Source organism: Mauremys reevesii, linkage group 8 (assembly GCF_016161935.1).
Source record: "Mauremys reevesii isolate NIE-2019 linkage group 8, ASM1616193v1, whole genome shotgun sequence".
NCBI lineage: Eukaryota > Metazoa > Chordata > Testudines > Geoemydidae > Mauremys > Mauremys reevesii.
Window position 1 is genome coordinate 81385835 of NC_052630.1, and position 23218 is coordinate 81409052.

The 23218-nt window shown below is 45.0% G+C and overlaps 1 protein-coding gene across 7 annotated transcripts in view; it reads right to left on the reverse strand.

Moving 5' to 3' along the window:
* Positions 1 to 23218, reverse strand: part of SAMD13 (sterile alpha motif domain containing 13) — a 53039-nt gene that overhangs the window by 15912 nt on the left and 13909 nt on the right. The window contains exons 1-3 of one of the 7 annotated variants that reach the window (XM_039483125.1): positions 11479 to 11642; positions 10849 to 10907; positions 9979 to 10063 (exon numbers count right to left, since the gene is read on the reverse strand). In XM_039483125.1, the coding sequence (XP_039339059.1) occupies positions 9979 to 10063; positions 10849 to 10879 (116 nt within the window). In that variant the 5' untranslated portion in view covers positions 10880 to 10907; positions 11479 to 11642. Of the gene's footprint in view, positions 1 to 9978; positions 10064 to 10848; positions 10908 to 11478; positions 11643 to 12287; positions 12306 to 14034; positions 14100 to 19781; positions 19817 to 23218 lie in introns of those variants that run through there. The other 6 variants (XM_039483126.1, XM_039483127.1, XM_039483131.1 and 3 more) reach the window with 6 other exon arrangements.

The window sequence follows — 23218 nt, forward strand, 5'->3', positions numbered from 1 at the left end:
ATGTATTTATAATTCACTCATCACTATGGAATGCAAAGGCTATCAAAGCTTATGTGGTCATAAAAGTACTCAAGAAGACTGTACTATCTATTAGAGTGGATTTAGAAATTTAAAAAATTAATTCTCTTGCTTCACTTTTCCTTCTCTCGTCTCTTCCTGCATCTGTCTATACTGAGCTTGTTTGGATTACTAATAGGGAAAGCAATGCCCAAGTGGTGAATCTTGCATCTGACCTCAAAACTCGTGAGGTTCAGGATCACTGTGATGGAAGGGAGTTTCTGCTGCTGAGAAGGTCTAGTCCCTGCCCCGATGAGTGTTAGCTTACCACAGCAAAAGTATCTGTCTAGATATCTATACGGCCCCCATCACCATAGTAGCAGAAGGGCTCCACCATTCCTGATGACTATAGTGGTTGCTTGTGGTCTTAGGGAGCTATGTGATCCCTAAAATAGCAAAGGCCAAGTCCATTTTGGGCCTTGACAGTCGGGATTCAAGTTGTAGATTGTGGCCAGTATTGGACAGAGTCAAAACAGCATGCTGAGCACCCGGTGATGTGCTCAGGAGATTGATTTTGGCCTATTCTTCCAAAGGTTCCTCTTCCCACTATCACTGCTTCCATCTTGCGCGGGCTTAGTCAGGCAGCAACGCTAGACCACTGTGCATTTCAGAGTGGCAGGAAGATCGATTTCACAGAAAGAGGCAGTAATCATCTCTGTCAGCACAGGGTCCACGGTCTCCTAACTGCTTTTGACCAGCCACAAAGAACAGGGGCAGAATTGCAGATGGTGGCTCAAACTTCACTGAGTGCTTCGGGGTCTCCCAGCTGTGTGATTGGCTGTTGCTTCTCCTCTGACTCCTGGGGTCTATATTTGTATATGACAGCAGAATTCTGGATCTTTGGAGTTGCATGGTAACATTGCTTGCACATTAGGATTTTAGCCCCTTTAAAATGTTTTGTCACTCATTAAATATAATACAAAAGCATTCCACAGCAATAGCCCCCAAACCACAGTAAGTTAAGGGCCAGGCTGAGAGCTCTTCACAAACAGACCCACTGATTTCAATGGGGCTACTTGTGGAGTAAGATACTATTCACTGCAAGCAAAGGATTTGCTAACTGGGATGAGTACTGCAGAATACTTGTAGTATTTCTCTTAAATACAGAATGCATTTTAGTTTAAGATTTTTACATAAATCTCTGCATTTTCCCCAAGGTGCAGAATATGCCTCTCACATCACATTTACAATCTGCATCATCGCACCACTTAAAATAAAAATTGAGCATTAAAAAAGTATGGTGGATTTTAAAAGTGCTTAATTTTCCATATTCTTTCTATATAGCAAACAAAAGATTTAATGTGCAAAAATGCCTATTAACATTTTGTTTACTAACAAATACATTTTAATTTCAAGCTTATTGTGCTTCAAGGCGTGTTTTAAAACATTTTATTTTTCGGTTTTAGTTCTCCATGCTATTGCTCTTAAATATTTATGCACAATGGTCCAGACTCACGCCAGGAATAAATACATTAACTTCAATGGAGCTACACTGGTGATTAACTGGTCCCAGTAAATGTAGGCTCCTGCCTCACAAATAGCAGCATCTTGCTGGACCTCAAATAAGAGGTGGTTTCAAAAACTACAGAACTTAAAGCTTGGAAGGAGTGTGGCAGAATCCAGTTGAGACTGGCTGGATTTGTAACCTTTCTTAGCTCCCAGACTGTGTATTGAACAGCTTCCTCATTGCCTTATTATTGTGCAAAGCTCAATTCTTTAGAGAAGGAAAGGGAATGTGCGAGAATCAGAGCTTAGGCCATAAATACATGTTTATGTCCGGCACACAGGGTGCCTTAAAACCTTAAAGGGGCTGGCGTTTTATGACCTGACAGGTTGAATTGCCCAGTACCAGATGCACTGATTACGAATAAAATTGTGGCCTGTTTGCTTTTCACCATGGTCTGTGTATTGTGCCTTTATTGCCATCATGTGGTGGAAGCAGAAAGGTCTGGAAAGATACAGCAGCATCTTGAAAAAACAGCTTTTACTAAAGCTATTAATAACCTCTTTAACATAGTGCCAAATGCTTATTTTGTACATAAGCACAGACATGCTGTATACATTCACTTAGAAACCACAGCTTCTGTTCAATTTAATTACATTACCCACCAGCTTTAAATAGCCACCTTCAATTAGTAACTGAGCCTCTACCATTTGAGCCAAAAGGGAAAATAATTAAATATAAGCGGTCCTTGTTTTGATTACTTTCCCCCTGCAACACCTATGGCAAAGGTGAGGCTTCTAACTGAGGGTGGTTTCCGAATGGACATACATGGTATGATCCATGTATAGTTACTGCATAAATGCAAATTGCTGTGCTGTAACCAGTGCTTAAAGTAGATCTAAATAGGAGGTGAAGCTCACCAGTTTTGATAGCTGTCATCAAAGGTTTTGATGTTACGTGGTAATAAGGTGTTGCATCATCATCTTGTAGCGATGAGATGGAGCATGTGGGGAGAGATTAGGAACCATTTATCTAATTTATCTACCTGGTTTTATATCGTGCCCATCACCGTGCAGTCTATTTCTTTTGGGGGAAATGAGAAGGAATGTGTCTGAAAGCAGTTTATGTCCCCAAGCAACAGGCCTGCAGCCAACCGAGCCAAAGTGTGTGTCTGCGTGTGTACACGCATGCACGCAGCTTATTGTTCCCACCCAGTGCCACTATTTAGATTTGACCAGGGAGAAGAACCTGCACTGATGTCAAAAGGAATAAAAATAGCAGGTCCTAGAGGTTTTTAGACAGGAAAGTTGGAAGTACGTTATTTCAGACAAGACATTGCACCAAACGTATGTATCATCTCCATCTATCATCATCTCTGGATGGGCAGAGAAGCCAGCAGGGGGACAGAACTGTCTTTGGAACAGGTGGATAGGTGCCTCCCAGCTGGGACAACTTCTCAGATCAGGCTGCTGTGCCATCCACTGGCAGGAAGCCTGGAAGCCCCAGGCAGGTACCTGGCCTGCCAACTACCCCTCTTCTGAGTCCCTGCCTGAGCAGTTCTCACCCCCTCAACAGAGGAGGAGCTCCCTCATGCTATCTCCTTTGTCAATCCTTGGTTGTAAGGATGGAAGGTGCTGTGTAACTGCAACTTTAGATGCTTACTCTCAGCATTTGTACAAACATAAATTCATGAAAGCTCTATATGACTGGTCATGCGAACAGCAAACATAAATAAGAAAAGAAAAGTGCAATGAACCGCAAAGATTAAGGCCCAGAATTTTAAAGGTAGGTAGGCGTTGCTGTGCTCAACAGTGCAACACCTAAATGATTTAGGAGCCTGAATTTCATTTTCAAAAGGGATTTAGGAACATCTACTGTCAATAGGATTTATGCTTCTGAGGCGGCGGATTCACTACAGATTGGAGAACAGCATGGCCAGTGGCTGCATCTACCCTAGGAGCACACACAATAGCACAGTGCTGGGAAAAGGTGCACACAAGTGACCAGGTGGTGCCCTTGCAAATGTCTGTGATGGGTAAGTTCTTAAGTAGGGCTACAGAAGTGGATTGTGCCCTAGTGGAACAGGCAGTGACCCTAGGTGTGGATGCATTTCCAAAGCTTTGTAACATGCTAAAATGCATCCTGAAACCCATTTAGATAGTGTTTGGGTGGAGATCGAACATCTCGTCACTCTCTCTGAGAAGGTGACAAAGTCTGGGAGAAGCTCTGAAGAGGTTACTCCTATCAGGATAAAAGGCAAGAGCGCCTCTCATGTCCAAAATGTGAAGACTGGTTTCCTTCCATAAGGCATGAAGTTTTGGGTAGAAAAGTGGTAACTGAATGTCTTTGTTTATGTGGAAGTCTAATGAAACCTTAGGTAAGAAATAAGAATGGGGATATAAGGTTACCTTGTCCTGGTAGAATACCATGTAGAGTGGATCAGCTACAAGTACTCCCAGTTCCCCTACCCTTCTGGCCAAGCCGATGACACATTGTATCTCGGGAGAACACCCTGCATCCCCATGTTCATTCTTATAATAGGATTGTGTGGTATCCAATGCAAAGTTTGTCAGGTCAGGTGTCTTTGGAAGGCTCACGATGCACTGGGCTTTGTTGTTATAGAAATGTTATAGGTTGTAATTTCATGTATATAGTTATGAGACTAAAAATATGTCCTCATGTCTTAAAACAAGCCTAGGCAAAGCTCTCCAGGACCAGAGGGGCAGTTCACACCTCATCAGGGCATGTATGGGACAAACCCAGCCAAGCCTCACAGGAACAAAGGACACCGGCCTAGGCAGCAACAAAGGATCTGGCGGACTCTTGAATGAGTCGTCCCCCTTCCCTTGGTCAGTCAGGGACTACGATGAGGTAATGCTCACCTGACCCTGAGGGGGGGGGGGCAAAGCCAAGAGGGAAGAAAGAACATGATAAAAGGGAGAGACGTTTGCCATGCTCTCTCTCTCTCTCTTCCACCTCCATCTACAGACATCACCACCAAGCGACTGAAACGCTGATCAAAGGGGAGAGCCTGGCTGCAGGGCAACCAGCCAGCATCTAAGTTTACAAGGGCGCTGAAATCGTTAAGAACAGCTTAGAATGCATTTTGCTTTTATTTCATTTGACCAAATGACAAATCTGACTTGTTGTGCTTTGACTTATAATCACTTAAAATCCATCTTTGTAGTTAATAAATCTGTTTGTTTATTCTACCTGAAGCAGTGCGTTTGGTTTGAAGCGTGTCAGAGACTCTACTTGGGATAACAAGCCTGATACATATCAATTTCTTTGTTAAATTGACAAACTCTCATAAGCTTGCAGCATCCAGCAGGTATAACTGGACACTGCAAGACGGAGGTTCCTAGGGTTGTGTCTGGGACTGGAGATATTGGCTAGTGTCATTTGGTTGCACAATCCAAGCAGCTTACATGCCAGAGGCTGTGCGTGAACAGCCCAGGAGTGGGGGTTCTCTCAGCAGAGCAGAGCAAGGCTGGCTTCCAGAGTCCAGGACTGCAGTGACCTAGCAGATCACCGGTCCAGATAACACCAGGGGAATGTCACAATGACTATGAGGAATGAGGTAACTGAACAAGGGAACAGCTCCACCTGGATTCAAATGGGGGTTTTCTCAAGGCAGTGAGAAGTAGATTAAGGTTCCAAGGTGTAGTTGGTTTTTGTATGTTATAAAAATGGTTAGAGAAGCCCTTAATAAACCTGGCAGCAGGAAGATGTCTGAATACTAGACATCCCTGGACTGGTGGGCAGAAATTTGTAATGGCAGTTAGGTGGACCTCACTGGAGCTCAGAGACAGGACCATACTTTTTAAATGTAGCCAGTGATCAAGTATGTATGTGTGGAGAGACTCAGAAGGGCAGAGTGGCTGCTCTTCGCACCAGGATTGGAAACGCTTCCACTTTTGCCGGTAAGGTTTCAGTAGTGGTTTTCTGACTAGAACGTACTCCCAATTACCCAAATAGTGTGGGGGTGACCGAAGGCACCACTGTAGTCACACCCTACACACTACTGTAATAATCTGTGTACATAATATGCCTTGTGAGATATCATTTGAAAACTAAGAACTCACTGGTCAATAATATCATGGTAAAATGTTTGTAGTAACATTCTATGTAAAGTCATAAACATAACCTGAAATGAGGTCTGAAGCGTGTTTAGCAGATAAGTCTGGGTAAACCAGTTTCTCAAAGACAAAGGACAAAATGACACCTCTAGCCAAACGTCATCAAAGCTGGTGGGCAAAAACCTCTCAAATGGCCATTTATTGGCAAGGAAGGGGGCAGGAACAAAAAGAACAAGCAAACAACAGCATGAACAGCAAACAACAGTATGAAACCTCTTTCACCTCAACACTCCATGACTCCAGCCTCACAGTGGGAGTGAACTTTATCTAGTGGTAACCCTCAGGAAAATCCATTTAAAAAAGGGACTGAACAGTAAAGTGAGGGGCAAAAACACCCCAAGGTATCTCCTCCTATTCGACTTTCTCTCTTTCACCTAAGACAACAAAAGAAACAACCTTCAGGAGCAGATCCTGGCCTGAGAATTTGGTCAGCAATGTTCCTGGGAACATGTGGTACGGATTTCACCTTGACCAAGTCTGGTTTATTAAGTTTTAGCACTAGAAAGCGCTTTATCTTTATTTCTGTTGTAACCATTTCTTACTTTAATGCCTGGAACTTGTAGTCACTTAAAATGCCTTTGTAGTTAAATAAACTTGTTTTATTCTTTAATCAAAACGAATCCAGTGTTGTGTTTAAACTGAATTGTGTGGGTAACTCTCCATTTAAAGTAACAAACTGTTGGATATTGATTCCCTTACAGGGGCAACAGACCTAAGATATCTAAACTGTCCAGGAGAGGGCTGGACAGTGCAGAACACACATTTTGGGTGAAAATTCAGGACTGAATTCTGGCCTGTGAGATAAATGGCTCCGATGTCTATGTGGTGAGCGATGCACTAGGCTCTGGATCTTGCTCCTCCTTGGCAATTTACATGGTAAATAGACCGCTCTGTAGACTGTCATTACTTTGACTCAGAGAATCTTTGGTCTTGGGTAGGCAGTAAAGTAAATTGTGTGGGTAACTCTCACAATTAAAGTAGGTAGGCAGCGCTAGCAAGCATATCAAACTGCTCTGAGTTTGAGGATGCTGATTGGAGCAAGAGTCCATTTGCCTTGAGCTGTGCAGTTCTGAAAGTGGGTACCCTAACTTAACATGGAGGCAAGTAATGATGATCTTTGTGGGAGGTCAGAGCAAGAATGGAACTCCCACACAGAGCTTGTGGGGGGTCCCTCAACCAGTTGAGAGAGTTGAGGACTCTCTGAGGAACAGACAGCTTGTGCTTGTTGGGAGTATAGACAGATTTGAGCCAGGTTTGAAGACACCAAAAGTCCAGTCTTGCATGGAGTGTCACAAGCTGCCCTCTGTCCCAAAAGTCATCCAGATAGGGGAGGATGATGATCCCCACTTGTCGAAGATGGACTGTGATGACCAAGCGGACTTTTGTGAAGACTCTCTTGCTGGCTGAAAGGCCAAAGGGAAGAACCCAGTGTTGGCAATGGTTGTTGCCCACAACAAACCATAAGACTCATCAGTGAGCTGGATTACAAGCCATATGGAAATACTCATCTTGGAAGTTGAGGACAACAAACAATTCCTCTGGATCTAATGAAGTACAGTTGCTGCTAGCTGAGGAATCTCTCTTGCGGCTGAGAAGGTGAGGGGTTTGAGCTCTTTATCGTGAAGGGTCCATCTGGACCAGTACTATTTTTTTTTGTTAACAGTGTTGACCACTAGAGTGTTTGGGATGGGATGGGAGAAAAAGATACTCTGAACACTTGCCTGGTACTTAGTAGTTTTTGTTAGCCCTCTTGCAGGCAGGCAGGATGATCACTAGAGTCTGTCATATTGTACAGGCTGGTAACAGTACAGCATCATTGCTAGGCAAGGCAATCTTTCTTTGAGGGAAGGTATGCAAACCGGGGCGTGCTGAGGTTCCTATATCTCCTCCAAGGGGATCTGCAGGGCCTCTGATATTCTCGTCATTAGCTCTTGGAAGGTCTTGAAGTCATCTACATGGGATGATGGAGGGGGCATAACAGCCCTATCTGTTGAGGAGTAGGACTTCACTGAGGAGATACCTCCTCCTCTGACCTTAACTCTTGTGCCCCAGGAGGGTCTGGCTGGGGAAGAGGGTCCCTAGGTACCAGTGGCTGTTGTTCTGGTGAGTCCCACTGCGTGACAGCAGTCTGTACAGCTGATCACTATAAGGGGTCTGCCACAGCGTGCTCTACTCACCGCTTGAGGGGCCTCTTCCTGGGGATTAGCTCTTTTCAGGTCCAAGGCCCCCTTCTGGTGCTCGCTGAACACTCTGCTGCCACTGTCTCTCCCGGATGCTACTCAGGGTGCTCTGCCTTCAGGGCTTGGCCCACCAGCTTGGTCACTATAGTCCTCCCATTCTAGCGTATCAACGTTTTTTCTTACAGTCTCAGGAACTCTTCTCTTTCACTGCCCCAATGGTGTCACTCCCCTAGTGGCTGGTAGGGGAACCCAGGCCTGCCCTCTATTCCAGGTTCCAGCTCAGGGACCCTCTAAACAGCACCCGAAGTCTGTACCATCCTGAATCTTGCTGTCTTTTCCATGTGCCTTTCTTACTCCTTCTGGCTCCGCCACTCAAATTCCTTCCTCCCAGGGAGTAACTGCAAACTAAAGTCTATAGCTCCAAACATGCCTCTCTTCCCAACAGCAGTGACTGCAGACTACTTCTTGCAGCCCCTTTCTGTTATCAGCTCCCTGGTTTCATAGAAGCCCCACCTGTTCCTAGGTGAGCTTACTGTAATTAAGGCTTTCCTTTCAGCCTAACTATCCCTTGCAGCCTAATAGGTTAATTGGCCCTCTGGATGAGTATGGGAAAGATGCCCCATCATAGGGCCCCAGGGTTCACAAACTCACTATGGTGAGGTCCTGCCAAGGTTGATGGGACAACCACCAAGTGGTTCCTGGGGTCTCATCCTTGGGATATACCTAGGGGAGCAGGAAGCTGGAATGGGAAGATGGTGGAGTCTTGGATGGGAAGTCTTTAGAACCTAAGAAAAAGAGTACCAGAGCAGGGATCAAGAGGAATCTGTGTTTGGAGGGCTCCAATCCAGGTACCCATGATGGTGCTGCACTAGGATGTTTGCTGATAGACTCCTCAGTATGTATGCTGGAAGTCTTTTCGGTGGTACTGGCATGTTGATACTGGAAGAGGTGGAAGGCTTGGCAGTACCCATACTGGGATGTGGAGTTTCCCTGCTCTCTGGACTTTGGGGTGACTTTGCCTTTCTTTCAGGTTCCCTGTCAGGAGAATGGTAGCTTTCATTTTTAGAAGTCTTTGAAGCCTCTGAAGCTGCCCCCTTGCCCCTCTGTGTTTATCAGAGCCAGAACCAAAGAAGCTAGAGCACCCTGAGAGGCTGATGCTGATGTACTGGAGCGGGAGGAGGGGTTTCAAAGCCCAAAGCTCAAGGAGCCCTCCTTAAGAAGCAGTTTCAATCTGTCCTCCCTTAGCTTCTTGGATCTGCTCTTGAAGCTGAAGAAGACCTTACCCTTTGATGGGATGTAAGATGTTCTGAGGCAGCTGGAATGCCCATCGCTGAGGGGAAAAGATCTGTGGCAGGTCTGGCAGGGTTTGTAGCCTGAGGTTTTGGGTATAACCTACATAGGAATAAGGGCCACAAACCCACAGAGGCCAAGGGTGATGGTGGCCCTGACCACAAACAAAAGAAGTGTGGGATGCTCCCCTGCCCCAGAAAGCACAATTTTGTGCTAGAAATTAAAATAAGGAAACAGCAAAGTAAATAAAGAAAATACTAAAAAATAAAAGAAGAAAACAAGCAGGCCGGATTAAGGCTAACAAGCAAACACTGTGATATTCCGACTCAAGCCGCAATGGGCTGAGAAGGAACTGGAGCAGTGACAGGTCAGCCTCTCCCTATATACCTCTGGACCAGAGCATCGGGATGGGTAGGGCACAGGTGCAGATCCATAGGCACTGCTGATGAAAGATTTCCAACCGAAAGTGCACGGGCACACATGCACCTGGCGTGGAGTACCCATGGGGACAGTTACTCAAAGAAGAACAAAGCATTTTCCCCCACAGACCATTATGAACTTGACATAATCAGGTACAAGGTGAGTATTTGCTTTATGTTTGTTTTCCACATGCAGAGTGCAGAAAGGAATTCCATAACAGTCTTGGTTGAAAAAAACACAGCAGGATGCCCCCTTTAACCAATGTAATGTCTGAGACCTCTGTTTCCAGCTGGAATGCAATAAAGACAACTGCAAATGGGGAAGGCTTGCAAACCAATAAATACACCAGTTCCCTCCACCCTCAACCATTAAAACTAATGGAGGAATTTAAAGAAATTTTGGTTTTAGTTTTTTGTCTACATATAACATACCCCAGGAATTCACTTACTTTTTGACATCCAGAGAGCCATTCTCCTTGTTTTCCATGTCAACAGACAGCATGGAGAGGGTAGAAGTTTCTTTAAGTTCAGCAACTAATCAACAAGGAGGGGAAAAAAAGCTGTGTTTAATAATCAGTAAATACAAAAGAGAAATATAATGTAACAGAAATGAGTGTTCTCCTGCACAAAACCACCTGCCCTTTGGAGAGAAAAAGTGCAGTTAGGACCCTGCTTTCCTCAGAAGCTGATAACATCTTATAAACTAGGAAAAGCTGATGAGCAAACTCCACAGGTGCTCTCTGCTCTACAGACAGGGACTGAACATTCAACTTGACCCTTTTCCAAAATAAGTGTTTTCTAATACTTATTTATAGGGTTTTCTATGCCCCCCTCCCATTACTCTAGCATCTCACCTATGTGTATAGAATTTATTCTCACAACATCCCTGTGAGGAAGGAAGTATCGGTGCCCCACTTTACAGGTGGGGAAACTTCGGCACAGATGAGCTGGGTGATTTACCCAAGGTTACCCAGGAGGTTTGTGGCAGAACCAGGAATTAAATCCATGTCTACTGAGGCCTACTTCTGTGCTTTTCCCACACAACTATCCTTCCTGAGCTAGTGAAACGCCTTCAGTAGCTGTAGTGAGTGCAGAGGAGAGAAGCAGGGACTCATAGTTAGAGTGAAATTGAAGAAAATCCAATTTATTCTCCCTTCTCTCCCTCCCCCTCCCCCCCCCCCCGCCCGCAGTATGCAGGGATATTTTTGCAGTACATATTTTTGCACCACTATTATGTTCATGGGAGAAGTGCAGAGGTGATCCAAGACTTTTTTCCTCCCAGCAATTCACTCCCGTTTCACAGAGCACTGGGTAACTACCTAAATATTCAAGATGTTCTTGCTGTGGCATTAATGGATGCCTATGACATGTCAGAGCCCTTTGAAGGAGAAAAGAACGGGAAACCATTACATCTATGTAAAGTTTACAAAAATCTAGGATATAAATTAACGTTTAAAAAACCACCGTTTGAAAAACCATTACTATATTTAATATATAATTAACAGGATGCAGAACACCAAATACAACTATTACAAACTAATCAAAAAGGTGTTCCTTTGTGTACTGTAGGTGAGATCATTTAATACAATTCCCCCCAATCACGTCTCACTCCATATAAGGACATTACTGCAAAATGACAAGTGCAACAATTATACTATTAGCAAAATGTTCTCCCCTAATACAGTGAAACAAGATGAAAAGAAGAAATAAAGCTGCAGGTGTGTGTATTTTCATTTACAGCACACACAAACAGACAAAAACTTGCAGTTCTTAATTACTGAGACGATCTGTTGAGAGTTGCTTTCTTTTTTTTGCAATATACAAGGAAAGATTTTGGAAACTGAGTTACACACATTCACCATTTTATAAGCATCTCAGAAATCATTCACTAGACAACATTACACCACATTGTCATTTTTCTAGGAAAAAAGTAAAAAAGAAAAACCTACCTACAAGCAACTAAAACAAATCATTTTTACAAGCTTATCAAGAACAGCAAAAGAACCCCCAAGGATTTCTTTCATAAAGTAGGCTGGCAAAGGAATTCAATAAGGAGGTACAATTTGACACAGTGAAATCAGATCAGCCTGGCTCAGAGCCAGCATGACGTTAGGAACCACATACAAGCTGCACCAACTGCCTTCTGTTTCATGGCTGACTTTTTAAAGACACAGTGTTCTTCTGCCTGCTCACGTTAGCTAAATACCTTCAGCATAATTATTTAATGCTATAAATCACACGTCTCCTGCTGCAGAATCCACTTAACAACTGCCTTGTAAAAGAGCCACAACTCTTTTGAAATTAATGAATCTTTTCCCCTACCCTCTTTTATCAAACAATTGCTTCCTCACAACTGCTTACACTGTTAAATATTCATGAGCAGTTTCCAACTAGTTTAACCTGAGTGAAAATAAGGAGAAAGCACATTTCAGATATTGCAGGAACAAATGTACTGCCGAGGCGCTAACAACATTTGCCCTTGGAAAGAATCTCAGAGGGTCCAGTTTTAGCAATTTCTTTTTCATGAAAGAGTTCCTGCAAGGAGAGTAGAAAATCCTCCCAAATCATTAGACAGGGGAGTAATACACTTAATATTCAGTGTAAGATTCGTGATTTGCTTCTTGGGACCTCGACACTGTAAACCTTTCCCACTCACCCCTACGACCAAATGCAATGTATTTAGTAACAGTAAATTCTGTTAGGAGCAACTTTGCTCAAACTGTAAAGTAGCTGATCCAAAAAAGAGGTCAAGACTCACTATTAAGAACCTCTGCTCAATTCCCACTCCAAAGACGGTCTCTCCAGAGCAGTCCTGATGCTCCTTGGCTAGGTGGTAAGGGGCAAATTTTGCACTACTGTTATCTGTGTCATAAATACTGTGTGAATGGCATACTTTGGTCTCCAGGCTATTAATCTGACATCTTCATGAACACTCCAGTCTCTGAAAACGTGGTATTAGTGGTTTTGGCCAAAGTATTGTATGCAAGAGTTAAAGTCCATTTCCCTGGCAATTTCACTTTGCCTGCATTATGCAATGACAGGTAAATAAAAAAAGCACACATAAACCATTCAAACAGTACAATTTTGTGTTAAGACACTGCAAGTGGTGGTGGTACATGCTTTTTTGGTTTTTTAGAATTTATTTAGAATAAATAAATACACACAGATAAATCAAATGGAGTAATAGACACTTATTGGGCAGTGTTACACAGCAAAGGAACCCACCGCCATTTCACATCTCACTTAATGTACTGGAAAACGTGGCATAAATACGTGTTTGTTCGACAGTTTAGCCGCACAAAGCAATTCTCTTTGTTTCTCAAGAAGTGAGCAAATTCTAAATGAGGACATCTTGAATTTGCTGCATCGGTTTGTTTCTAACTTTGGTAATGAACTGACATTTGAGGATCCAAACATCAGGCAGCTATTCCCTCACACCCTCTCATTCCTTGCATCATGCTGTTCAATTAATCCTCAGAGTATTTAAAATAAAGTTCACACTGCACACGTGTTCTGCCTAAAAGTCCTTTAAAAGCAGAGATATGAATCCAATACATTAATGGCCTATGGAAGAGTTCGATGCTGAGCCCTAATCTCCAGGTTCTGTTGTTTTTAATCAGTTATGAGGTAACAATTCAATTAACAAGGAGATACTGTTTGGAGAAATATTGGTGGAGAGGGTGGGGGCAGGCAGGGGACGAATATGGAGCCTTGTTGGACTGCTTGGTTTCTGTTACTGGTGAAAGGTATTTTCCAGGCCACACTGGGAATGAAGTGAACTAGGCAGTTCTCAGTTCCATGTCATGGGGTCAGCCCTGGGTGGCCCTAAGTTTATTTTATCTGCACAAGATCAAACATTCAGAAATCAGTGCAGACATTGTACATTTATTAATATCCAAACATCGGCTTTCTACTGAGAAGCTTTCCATGTTCCTGGAAGAGTCTGCAGTACAAGAAAACCAAATACCTCACACATGCATGGCAGCAAAGTGCAGCAATCTTTCAGTGGAGGAGAGAGATGTTGGAATTTAGATCTGGGAGAGCAAGACAGAGCCAAATGATCTTTTCTTTTGCAATGACATGGGGGAGAAAATGTCAGCAAATTTGTTCAAAGAGAAATTCAAGTGAAACAAAAAATCAAATCACTTTCACTTTGGAACTCCAGTTTTCTGCTGGACTAGCTAGGCAAACTTCTCTTGAAAGAATGAAACAATTAGTGTTAAGCTGTGTGGAATGTAAACTCTTAAGAGTGTAATAATCCCCTCTTTTATTCTTCTTTTTAAAAATAATGCATGATTCTTTTTGAGCTCATCTTCAATCCAGCAGCAAGTCCTGGCTCTCCACACAGGACTGTTGTAAGTTGCTCTAAATATACTTCAGGGCAAAGCATGCATTTTTAAGGAAGCTGCTTAGGAGAGGAATACAGCAGTAACTGAGTCAGAAGAAGGAAACTGAATATTAAAAAAATCCCATTCCCTCTGAAGTGCACAGCAGACCTCACTTACCTTTCTTCATAGCCAGCAAAAGGCTGCCTTCCTCCAACACAGCTGCACCCACATGCAGAGTTCCAAATAGAAGATGCTCTGGCCAATCACAGACAAGCTATCAGGTAGTGTGGCATGCTGGGAGCTGTAGTCCATAACTCCAGAGCAAGAGTAGCAATCAAGATTTTACTGTCACTATGAATTCTCAATAAAAATATGCAGACCTACATCTGATACTCACTAGTTGGGAAGGAGACTTCCTCCATGCTGCATTAATTTTTAAAGCATTGATTAAAGGGGCAGGGAACCTAATTTACTCTTTACTTGTAAACAACCTAGTAAATTAGCACTGTATAAGTTATTTTTACTATGACTATTTAAAATATACTTATGATCATGGAATAAATTATTATAAGAAAGACAGTCTGGGACTCCAGGAATGGAGGATTTTGTGGTGGGTGTGGGTGTCTCTCTCTCTCTCTACTGGATATTTAAAATCTTCATATTGGTTTTCCTTATATTTCCTTGCAGTTAGACAACCCACAAATTAGGAGTTTAACCAAAGAAGAGCAAAAATGCTCAGAGATTTTATCCAAATTTAAAAAGAAGGCAAAAATCCCAAATTCCCCTTCTTAATAAGAATCTTCCACAACCCTGTAGAAGATGAAAAATATCTGACAGTGAAGAAATCATCTGGCGGTTCTGTTGTTGTTAAAATTAATTCTTGCCAGGATGTAGATGGCAATTTGAAAGTGGCACAGTTTTAGGCCAATCCATTGCCAGTCTACCTGCATAATACCCATAATTATCTCTTAGATCATTAATAGCAACAACAACAACAAGACTCCTAATTCACACAACCTGCTTTCTCACCCCCCTCCAAACTATCTGTTCTCTGACTCTAAATATTCATTAACTTGCCAGCAAGGGGCTGCATTTCCCCCTCAGCTCCCTATTTTCCTGTAGTTTGATTATCATTCCTTAATTGCATTAGGATAGAATCTGTTACTTACCTTGGCACACAGCTTTGAGACTTTAACATTGGTTGCCTTGCCCTACCAGGCCTTCACGAATGTTAATGTCCCAAGCCACACATGCCATTACATGTGCCAGGATCAAAAACTGCTGTTCCTGAATTGGACGAAGAGGTCACTATAGGGGAGCATGAGGCACCCTCTCTTCCCCGAGGTCCCCTGCTGGCTGAGTGTTGTGCTGCTGCTGAGCATGTGTGTGTAGTGAGCTGGCTAAAAGCCAATGGCAGCAGAGACGTCAGTGGTTTTGTGGGGCACTTCTCAAGTAGAAAACGTGTGAAGAATACAGTCGTGTAACTTGCACGAATCTGGCATTAAGTGACACATGGTGTAAATCAGGGCAGAAGGGAAGAGGTGTTGAAGGAACAGCAATGAACAAGCGGGAGGATATCACATTCTGGGGTGCAATCTAGACCAGTGAGGGGTTGTGTTACCACCTGCCCTGCAATCCGGGTGTCTCACAATGTTTTGCTGCTGTTGCTCCCAACTCGGGTGACTGCCTTTTCAAAAGGCAAAAGTGGGACATATGCAAGAGCCCTGCCCCTGCTCCTCCTCTTCCCTCTGAGGCCCCGCACCCTGGCCAGGCCAGAAGCCAGAGCCAGGCTGTGGTAAGAGCTGTCCAGGGACCCTGGGCCACTGTGGGGAGCTCCCAGATCCTCCACCTGCTCTGGGTGAGGGGCTGGGGTGACTGAGAGCAAGCTCCTGGCCTGTATCCCCGTTCCCCGGGGTGCACCCCAGGGAAGGTGGAGGGTCCTGGACACCCCATAGAGGCCTGGGCTCCCTGAGCAGCTCTTACTACTGCCTGGCTCCTGGCTTTGCCAGGAGGCGGGGCCTTGTGAAGGGAGAGGCCTCATGGTGAGGGGAGGCTAAGGCCCACCTCAGTTAACTGCTCCGCTTCTCCCCTGGAAGAGGCTGGTGCTGACCCTAAGCCTCAGGCAGTTTCTTACAAGATTATTATGATGGCACGTGTGGTGTGAATACAAGTGTGCGCTCAGTCACAGAGGAAGATAAAGGAAAGGGGCTCCGGCTATATCTTGCACCTGTTTTGTTGGTGTTGGAAGGATTAAGCGCAAGGGAGTGTCTTGTCCCCCTGTTCCTTCTCATCTCTCCTGAGACAATAGTTGCTGTTTGTCTTTTTTCCCCATCCATTTTCTCTCTCATTTCTCTTCCCTGTCTATTCTCCTCCCTTGGTCTTTCATCTTGTCTATTCATTTTTACATTTGTAGTCTTGGTAGCCATTTTACTCATTGCTGAGTTCTCTTCGACCTCTGCTCACCCCTTCCTCCCTGGTAGCTCTGATCATGTCCGCCCCCTTCTTCCACTCAACACATGAGAAAGTGGGTGTGTTTCCTGCTGCGTTACATGCACATTGTGTGTGGAGGGAGAAGGGGGTGAATATGGAGTCCTGCAGTTTTCTCACTCATTGTTCTCTTCCTCTGCGCTGTACCTGCCTTAGCTAGTTTGATGCCATGATTGAAGGTTGATGAGGTAAGAACTGCTCCTAGCTCCTGAAAAACTAAACAGCAATTGCTAATTTCTTTTGACAAAATGCACCTTCAAGTATCTTCCTTTTACCTTAGAGACAGACCTTAACTTGTCAACACATTCCCTAAAGAGAGTCAAACCATTAACAAGTAGGTTCAGAATGGGTGATAACTGTAAAGAAACAGAGATTGAGCTAAGAATGGTTTTTAGACCCTTTGACCATAATTCCAATTTAGAACTTGCTGCAGTAAATGTTTTATTATAGGCCTTACAGCAAGGACAAGAGCCCACGATTGTCTTTGTTCATCCACTCCACCAGAGGGCCCTTTTTCCTGCACGTAATGTTTTGATATCTACATACCAAAATCCAGAAAGCCTTCAATGAAGGGCCCTATTCTTCCCTGGTGAAGAGTCATTCTATGCTGGTTCTTGGGGTACTGCAGCGGAGCTCCAGGCCCTTTAAATTGCCGACGGAGCCCCAGGGGGTCCCGGCTGCTGCCACTACCCCAGGCTCAGGACTCTGGTGGAGATTTAAAGGGCCCAGGGCTCTGACCGCCACTGCCGCCCTGGGCCCTTTAAATCGCCACCCGAGCCCTGCTGCTGGAGCCCCTTTGTAACAAAAGCACATGTGCTGTGTAATGTGAACAGCAAGGTTTAATGTGAAAGAGTGTACCCATTGTTCTCTAAAATGTGTCTTTTTAACTACCACTCTCCCTTTTCCTCCACCAGCTGCAAATGTTTCTCCTTCACAGAGGCTAGCAAAGATTAGAAGGCAAAAAAAAAAAAAAAAAAACGCACTCGGGATGAAACGTTCTCTGAGCTCCTACTGTCCTCCCACACTGACAGAGCACAGCAGAATGCGTGGAGGCAGACAATGTCAGAGTGCAGGAAAGCACAATATGAATGCGAGGAGAGGTGGCAGGCTGAAGAGAGTAAGGGGCGGGCTGAAGATGATAGGTGGTGTCAGCTTGCTGACAGAAGGCAAGAGTTGATGCTCAGGCTGCTGGAAGATCAAACTCATATGCGCCAGCATATGGTTAAGCTGCAGGAAAGGCAACAGGAGCACAGAACACCGCTACAGCCCCTGTGTAACCAACTGCCCTCCTCCCCAAGTTCCAAAGCCTCCTCACCCAGACACCCAAGAACGCAGTGGAGGGGCCTCCGGCCACCCAGCTACTCCACCCCAGAGGATTGTCCAAGCAACAGAAGGCTGGCCTTCAATAAGTTTTAAATGCAGTGTGGCCTTGTGTTTCCCTCCTTCCCCACCCCTCCCGGGCTATCTTGGCAGTTATCCCCTTATTTGTGTGATGAATTAATAAAGAATGCATGAATGTGATGCAACACTGACTTTATTGCCTCTGCAAGCGGTGACTGAAGGGGGAGGGGAGGGTGGTTAGCTTACAGGGAAGTAGAGTGAACCAAGGGGGGGATGGGGTTTCATCAAGGAGAAACAAACAGAACTATCACACCATAGCCTGGGCCAGTCATGAAACTGGTTTTCAAAGCTTCTCTGATGCGCACCATGCCCTCCTGTACTCTGATAACCGCCCTGGTGTCTGGCTGCAAGTAATCAGCAGCCAGGTGATTTGCCTCAACCTCCTACCCTGCCATAAACATCTCCCCCTTACTTTCAGATATTGTGGAGCACACAGCAAGCAGTAATAACAATGGGAATATTGGTTGCGCTGAGGTCTATCTGAATCAGTAAACTGCACCAGCACGCTTTTAAACGTCCACATGCACATTCTACCACCATTCTGCACTTGCTCAGCCAATAGTTGAACAGCTCCTGACTACTGTCCAGGCTGCCTGTGTATGGCTTCATAAGCCATGGCATTAAGGGGTAGGCTGGGTCTCCAAGGATAACTATAGGGATTTCAGCATCCCCAAAGGTTATTTTCTGGTCTGGGAAGAAAGTCCCTTCCTGAAGCTTTTGAAACAGACCAGAGTTCCTGAAGACACGAGCGTCATGTACCTTTCCCGGCCATCCCACATTGATGTTGGTGAAACGTCCCTTGTGATCCACCAGTGCTTGCAGCAGCATTGAAAAGTACCCCTTTCGGTTTATGTACTCGCTGGCTTGATGCTCCGGTGCCAAAATAGGGTTATGAGTTCTGTCTATTGCCCCACCACAGTTGGGGAAACCCATTGCAGCAAAGCCATCCACTATGACCTGCACATTTGCCAGAGTCACTACCCTTGATAGCAGCAGCTCTTTGATTGCATTGGCTTCTTGGATCACAGCAGCCCCCACAGTACATTTGACCACTCCAAACTGATGCCCGATTGACCGGTAGCTGTCTGGCGTTGCAAGCTTCCACAGGGCTATCGCCACTCACTTCTCAACTGTGAGGGCTGCTCTCATCTTCATATTCTGGCGCTTCAGGGCAGGGGAAAGCAAGTCACAAAGTTCCATGAAAGTGCCTGTAACGCGTCTGACTCACCCCTGCGGTGCCTCCTGCTGGTCGTCCTTGGGAATTAGCTCAGTCCAGCGTCCAGAGCACCCTCTGCAGGCCGGTGATCCGCCTTCCAGCTACTGGCCCGTGTCCCTCTCCGTGTCCCTCCCAGGACCCCGGTGCCCCTTCAACTGGGTCTCCCCCTCCCAGGGGAGCCCCCACCCCACTATCCCCACTTTGCCTCAGTATTGGCTACTGCCCAGTCTCCATCTAGCCCCCATGCCCTGGGGCAGACTACAGTATCAGCCACTCATCATCGGCAAAGGGGTTTGGACCTGCTGCCTTTGCCTACCCCTGGGTTGCCCCCTGCAAACCCCAGTACATTTTGGCCTTGTGCTAGGCCGCAGCCTGGGGCTTTCCAGGCCAGAGCTCCCCAGCTCCTCAGCCTTTCTCCAGCCCTACTCCACTCAAGTACTCTACCTCAGCTCCTAAGCAGCCAGGCCCATCTCCCTCTATAGCTAGAGAGAGACCGTCTTCCTTCTGGCTTCCCTGGCCTTCTTATAAGGCCCTATTGCTCAGTTTGGGGCGTGGCCCCAGCTGCAGCCACTTCCCCAATCAGCCCAGCCTAAAGCCCCTTCCCGGGGCTGTTTTAAAGCCCCAAAAGGGCAGGAGCAGGTAACCACCCCGCTACAGTGCCCTTATGCATGCGAAAGTTTCACAGCCGCTGGAAATTGTCCCAGACCTGCAACACTATGCGGCCCCACCAGTCTGCTTGTTTCCCAGGCCCAGAATCAGCGTTCCATGGCATGAGCCTGCCCCATTAACACCATGATGTGCTCATTGCTGGAGCCCATACTTTGCGAGAAGTCTGTGTCCATGTCTATGTCCTCATCACTCTTGTCACCGCACTGCCATCGCCTCCTCGCCTGGTTTTGCTTTGGCAGGTTCTGGTTCTGCATATAGTCCAGAATAATGCGCGTGGTGTTTACAGTGCTCATAATTGCCACGGTGATCTGAGCAGGCTCCATGATCAGAGTGCTATGGCATCTGGGCTGAAAAAAGGCATGAAACGATTGTCTGCTCTGACGGAGGGAGGGGTGACTGACGACATGGCTTACAGGGAATTAAAATCCACAAAGGGTGTGGCTTTGCATCAAGGAGAAACACAAACAACTGTTACACAGAATGGCCCCCTCAATGATTGAACTCAAAACCCTGGGTTTAGCAGACCGTTGATTTCACAGAGGGAAGGAGGGAGGAAGCAAATTAATACAAAACAAATCAGGTCTATTTCTTGTTTTGATCCACTCCATCTATCTTATACATCTTAGGCTGGCAGCAGACGATGCAGTTCGACTGCTAGCCATTATCATCTCCTGGTGCTCGGCAGAAGATGCTGCATTACGGCTGCTAGCCATCATCATCTCCTGGCTGCTCACCAGAAGATGGTGCAGTAGGACTGGTAGCCATCGTCATCTCCTGGGTGCTCGGCAGAAGATGGGAATGACCTGGCTGAGTCACTCCCATGTCTTCCCAGATGCCCCGACTGACCTCACCGAGGTCGGTTAAAAGAGCACCCAGAAGTACGATGACTATGGCTACCAGTCGTAACGCACCATCTGCTGACAAAAGGCAATGAGCTGCTGCTGTGTAGCAATGCAATCCAACATTTGCCAGCACCCAGGAGACTTACAGTGACGGTCAGCTATGTGGGCTCCATGCTTGCCGTGGTATGGCATCTGCACAGGTAACCCAGGAAAAAAGGCACAAAACGATTGTCTGCTGTTGCTTTCACGGACGGAGGAACGAGGGGCCTGACAACATGTACCCGCGACACTGTTTTTGCCCCATCAGGCATTGGGATCTCAAACCAAAATTCCAATGGGTGGCAGAGACTGCGGGAACTGTGGGATAGATACCCACAGTGCAACGCTCCGGAAGTCGACGCTAGCCTTGGTAGTGTGGATGCAGTCCACCGACTTAATGCACTTAGAGCATTTTTTGTGGGGACACACACAATCGACTGTATAAAAAACACAGAATACAGAAGAAATCTCAGTCTTTTATCTCCCTGAACTGGCAATCGGGAACTTGTCCTGCTAATGCCAAATAAAGATGCACTAGCAGGACAAGATAGTCTATATGTTGAAGTTAGAAATTGCTGTTATTTTCAGCTGCATGAGAATCTCATGAAAATAAATATCTGGCAATCAAGTAAAGGGCCTGATTTTGAATGGTGCTGGGTATTTCCAACTCTCACTGACTTCACTTAGACTGGGATTGGATGGGCCATTACACAAAGTAAAACTATTTCCCCATGCTTATTCCCCCCCCCCCCCACACACACACAGTTCCTTACATCTCCTTGTCAATTGCTGGAAATGGGCCATTTTCATTACCACTACAAACAGTTCTATTTCTCTCCCGCTGATAATAGCTCTCCTTAACTGATCACTCTCCTTATAGTGTGTATGGTAACACCCATTGTTTCATGTTCTCTGTGTGTGTATGCGTATGTGTGTATATATATCTTCCTACTGTATTTTCCACTACATGCATCCGATGAAGTGGGCTGTAGCCCACAAAAGCTTATGCTCAAATAAATTTGTTAGTCTCTAAGCTGCCACAAGTACTCCTGTTCTTTTTACTTGGAGTTGTGGTGATCAGCACCTCTTAAAATTAGGCCCCGTAGCCCTGATCCAGCAAAACAGTTAAGTATGGGCTTAAAGCTAAGCATGTGCTTAAGTGCTTTGCTGGATCAAAACCTTAATGTAGTTGGAATTAATAAAAAAACTACCTTGGGAGACAATAAGGCTGCTAACTTGTATGTAACATCACCAATTCAGGTCAAGTAAATAAATAAATAGATAAAAAAAATCAGGAAAACAAATAGGTAAGTTACTACCATCAACATCCAAGCAAAAAATCTCCACTCTCCTGTATGCACCTCAGAACACATTCCCTACAGAGGCATATCTTAGCAATCCAAATAATAACATGAAATGTAACTAACGAATATTCATGAATATCTCTTTTAACTTAAAAAAAATCTAAAATTTTAAAATAATCATCATAATCCTAAATGGAAAGATAACTATTTATGTTTCAACCTAATAATCATGACACAATAGTTAAGAAAATAAAAAATGTTATTTTCCACACTATCACTGGCTTGTGAGTGAACTGAAAAAATACAGACCTTCCTATGTATGCAGAAAAACAGAGATGTGGTTAACTTGTTCCTAGTCAGGGTTTGATTCAGGACACACTTAAGTACCTGGTTAATTTTAAACACATGCTTAAATCTCATTGATTGAAATGGGGCTTAAGCATGTGCTTAACATGCTCTCCTGAACTAGGAAGTATATTAACAGCAGAAAAATCTTAAACACACATAGGAACACAGCATGCCCTGTAAATATAATTAAGAGACATATATAATTTATTTTTCAAGACAACACATGAGCCACATACAGGACACTTATTGGACCCAGAGTTAACAACTGATTTTATTCAGATTGCAGAGTTATAGGGAATGTGTTCTCTGGAACATGCATTCTGGTTGATATTTCTGCATGGACAGTGATTTCTGATGTCTTAACTGTTCACATCCCTGTTTGTGAATATTTGTATTCATGGTGTTATGTAGCTTAGGCAACAGTAACTGTCTCACAGTGTAGTTTATTAGTTACGAGTTTACTATTTTTTTTCCATTACCTTAAGTTATGTGATGACAGCTATGTGAAGGGGTGCTCCACTCACTGCCAGGATATTGCCTTCTCCTGATCGTTCTGGGGAATAGCTCACAAGGTCAATGCCCCTTTCCGTCTCTCTGACTCTCTCTCTGGCTCTGTGACCCCTCTCTCGCTCCATGAGCTGCTGCTGCCTCTTCATGTCGTAGCCCTCTGGCCTGGTCACTTACACGTTTTCCCCTTCCAGGGTTGGAAAGTCTTTCCTTGCTAGTGGTTCTAGGCAGTTTCCCCATTCATTGGCTTGTAGAGCCACTCCCACAGTGGCTCTGAACATGGGCCCGCTCTCTACTCCAGGTTCCAGCTCAGAGACCCTCTAGCCAGCAGTCAAGGTCTGTTCCCTTCTAGACCTTACTGCCTTTCCCTGAGCCCTGTGCTACCTTCCTGGCTTCCCGCCTTCTCTGGGTTTGCCAGCGCAGATGCACCTCTCTTCTCCCAGGGAGTGACTGCAGTTTTTCCCCAGCAGCCCTTTCTGCTTTGAATGTCCTGCCTTTATCATCCCAGCCCAGCTTTTTCCTCCTCAGCTGGGCTTCCTCATTCAATC